General features: G+C 41.9%; 1 protein-coding gene across 1 annotated transcript; it reads left to right on the top strand.

Annotated features, from left to right (window-relative positions):
- Window positions 1–993: 993 nt before the first annotated feature.
- LOC133835860 (uncharacterized) lies at window positions 994–3459 on the top strand. The gene is made up of 3 exons (XM_062265997.1): window positions 994–2190; window positions 2410–3126; window positions 3226–3459. Exons 1-3 carry the CDS (start codon window positions 994–996, stop codon window positions 3457–3459), a joined length of 2148 nt encoding a protein of 715 aa, XP_062121981.1.
- The last annotated feature ends 679 nt before the right edge of the window (window positions 3460–4138 follow it).

Here is a 4138-nt window from a genome sequence, read left to right as displayed (position 1 = left end):
TAAATTCCATTCTACTATCAACTATCGAAATTCAATTCATTGAAAAGTTAGTGAAAAATTCTAACAATTTGTTCATAAATATAGAGGAATTACTTGAATTCGCAAAAATTAAAGTAGCTTCAAACGGAAAAGACATTCTTTATATTATCAGTCTGTAAAGCTCGGGTAACAGAAGCTGTTACCAACATAATTCTTACAGTGCCACATGAGCTCTGCAGTGAGTGCTACGGTATCACTTATCGTTTTATTGATATCATACGCTATGTGGCCACATTCTAGAAAAGAAGCGAAGAAGGGAAAGCACGCGAAAGCAAGATCTATTTTTTTAACAAGTGTACCTTTAATTATAATTTCATCATATCTCATTATTCTAATAAATATCCATACAAAATTCAAGCCTACAAAAAGCCATCCCTTCACAGTTCAGAAGTGGGATCTGATAAGTTGTATGGATTGGGAAGCGTGAAATTGAGGATGATGAAATAGGAAAAGACATTGTGCAGAAACAAAATTGAGACAGAGAAAACCAGCAAGAATAGTCGGCGTTGAAAGTTTGCAGTGAGATGTGTTCTCAAGGTCTGTGTGACAAAGAAAACTGCAAATAACGGATTAGTTCCTTTTCTTCGTGGCGGACGGATTCAAAGTCGTGATTACACCAAGAGACGGTGGAGTCTTAGAGAACATACTAGAAGTGTGCGTGTGTGTATTTGCGAAATACAAGACATTGTGAAATACATAGCAGCAGTGTGCGTGTGTGTATTTGCGAAATACAAGACATTGTGAAATACGTAGCAGCAGCGTACGTGTGTGATTGTGTGCAGAATTATTAAAACACAATAAGAGAACTAAACAGAAAAGACGAAATATGCACAAAATAACTGATCTTAAGGTGGTTCGACAGAGATCGAGATGCCGCAAGCAGCTAGTCTTGCCAGTTAACAAGAAGATGCAATTGCGTCACAGGCAACAGCTATTTCGAAACTAGAAGGCGAAATGAGACAGCTAATGGAGATGATGTCCCAGCTTATGGGCGTTCAAAGACAGAATACATCGACAGTTCCCAGCCAGCAACCGCTAACAATGAATAGTGAAATTCAATCACCAGATTCAAACAATGTGTGCAGTCAAGGTCAGCAAGTAATTAACACAGCGAGGCAAGCGTCAGTGAAAGAAATAGCGAATACCTTGCCAGAGTTCGACCCCAGTGACAAAAACGCCATCACTGCCAAACAATTCATTGATCGGGTCAACAAAGTAGTTGATGCCTACAATTGGGATCAGAAATGTTTGCTGCTCGCCATCTACACTCGCCTTAAGGGTCCTGCCAAAATGTGGCTCGACTCATCATCAGTGGTGCATACCCGATGGAGTAACTTTGCCGAAGCTTTAAACGACGAGTTTGGTATCGAACCAGACGAAGCAGAGATCCACTTCACTATGGCCAATGCAACGAGAAAGTCGAATAAAACTGTTAAAGAATATTGTTTTCGTATGTCATCCCTTGGTGTTCGGTATAAGCTTAGTGAAGCAGCGGTCATCAGGTACGTCAGAGCCGGTCTACAGCATCGAGAGTTGCAAAATAGCATTGCAGCGATTCAGTTTTATAGTATGAAGCAGCTACGGAATGCAACTGAAAACTTCTTCATGAACCGAAGCCGTTTAAGCGAGAATAAGAGGAGTATGCCACCAAAAGATTACAGCGACAATCAAAAAGGCGAGGTCAATGCTAAGTCAGCAAAGCAGAAGGAAGCTTTGAAATGCTATAATTGCGGAGAGTCGGGACACTTTGCCAATTCTTGTCCAAAGCCACCAACAAAAACAAGATGTTCCAAGTGCAATAAGTTTCATGCACGGAATGAGAATTGTCAGTCTGCAACTGTAATGCGCGTGGGCACCTTGCAACCAAACATGCCCTTCCTAAAGAATATTGTTGTCAACTCGCACTGTTACGTCGCGTTCATTGATTCCGGAAGTGAGGCTAGTATTGTGCGCAGGTCAGTAGCCAAAGAAATTAAAGCCGTTCACAGCAAGTGTGCTATGCAAATCAGAGGCATTTGTGGAGGTACATGTATGTCAACCGAAGCTATACGGTTGGAAATAGTCATCGATGGAAAAAGTGTTTCCGCCAAAGTGTACATTGTCGAAGATGAGATACTCCCAGAAGATTTTCTGTTGGGCCAAGACGTTATCGTAAGTGCTAAACTGTCATTTGATTTTGAGAAGATCCAGTCTAGTGTCAACCGAGCAGTACCGATGTCAGCAGAGCTTCCATGCGATAATTTTCCAGACTTACTTCTTGGTAATTTCGAGAAACAAGAAGAGAAGGACAAAATGCGTGCGTTGTTGGAAAAATATTCTACAGTTTTCTCAGTTGGATTGCATGGTATTGGCAAAACAAATGTCGTGCAGGCAGACATCATCATCGAAAGTGGCAAAATAGTTTCGCAAGCCCCATACAGAGTGCCAGAACCAAAAAAAGAAATAGTAAGCCAAATGGTTAATGAGCTTTTGGAGCACGACATAATCACGCAGTGTACGTCAGAGTATGCTAGTCCAGTTGTCCTTATCAAGAAGCCAAATGGTAGTGACCGACTATGTATTGATTATCGGCGATTGAACAAGCTTATCCAAACGGAGAACTTTCCTATGCCACACATCGAGGAGAAGTTACAGGAAGCAAAACGTCATAAATGGTTTTCTTCACTGGACTTAAACACTGGTTATTATCAAGTGGAGATAGCACCAAGCAGTCGTAAGTACACGGCATTCATCACCACAGACGGGTTGTACGAGTTCAAACGTTTACCGTTTGGATTAAAGAATGCTCCAGCCGTCTTTAATAGGCTCATGGCAGAATTGCAAAAACGTGTACAAAAAGACGATATTATATACAACATGGATGACATCCTTATTGACAGCCAGACGTGCGAAGAAATGTACGAGAAACTTGAAAGAATTCTGCTTGTATTGAGAGAATGCGGATTAACATTAAATTTGAACAAATGCGAGTTGTTTAAAAAGTCTATCAACTTCCTAGGTCACAAAATACACGAAGATGGAATCAGTCCGGGCGAAATTAAGACAAACGCTATTGCCATGTTCCCGTCGCCAAAGAATATCACTGATGTTAGAAAGTTTTTAGGACTTAGCGGTTACTTCAGGAAATTCGTCGCCGGATATGCCATTATATCAGAGCCAATACGTATATTATTGCGCAAAGATTAGCCGTTCAAATGGGAAAAGTCGCAGCAAGATGCCTTCGATGAACTTAAGAAGTGTCCCACAACGAAGCCCGTGATCACATGCTACCGTCTAGATGCCTACCACGAACTACACACAGATGCCAGTGCAGTCGGTTTAGCTGGAGTATTGCTGCAGAAAGAGGCTGACCAGATGAAGCCAATTGCGTACTATAGTCGAGCAACTTCAAAAGCCGAGAAAAACTATCACAGCTACTAGTTAGAAGCCCTTGCCGTTGTTGAGTCGTTGGAGAGATTCAAGTACTACATTTATGGTAAACAGATCAGAGTTGTGACTGACTGTAATGCGTTAAAGACGTCTATGGAGAAGAAAGATCTCATCCCTCGCATTGCCAGATGGTGGTTACGTATCCAGGAGTTCGATATCGAAATTGTACATCGAGCTGGACGTCAAATGGATCACGTAGATGCACTGAGCCGTACTCCGTTTGAAGAAGCGCATGATATGGATACAGCCAGCCTAAAGATAGCAAAGATTCTTTTGGACGAGACCGATTGGCTATTTGCCATACAACTACAAGATGATAAAATAAAAAGCATTGTCACCGAGATGAAAAACGACAAGAAATCTGAGAACGACGACTATGTGATCGAACAAGACAGACTGTTTAGCAAGCAACGTTATAAAGGACCGTTCATAGTCACCAAAGTGCTGCCCAAGGATAGATATCTAGTGGAAGATATCCCCCATGTACAGCGAAAGCAGAGACACTACAAATCTGTCTACTCTTCTGACAAAATGAAACATTGGTGTCAGCTGCCGCCGGATGAATCAGACGAAGAAGAAGACAATGGCGAGATCACAGCAATCGGCTCTTGCGAGGACGCTGCGATTTGTCAGGAGAGGCCGACTGTAAAGCTCGGGTAACAGAAGCTGT

Source organism: Drosophila sulfurigaster, chromosome 2R, assembly GCF_023558435.1.
Source record: "Drosophila sulfurigaster albostrigata strain 15112-1811.04 chromosome 2R, ASM2355843v2, whole genome shotgun sequence".
Taxonomy (NCBI): Eukaryota; Metazoa; Arthropoda; class Insecta; order Diptera; family Drosophilidae; genus Drosophila; species Drosophila sulfurigaster.
The sequence above is the reverse complement of the archived record's forward strand: the minus strand, read 5'-3'. Positions and strand labels throughout refer to the sequence as shown.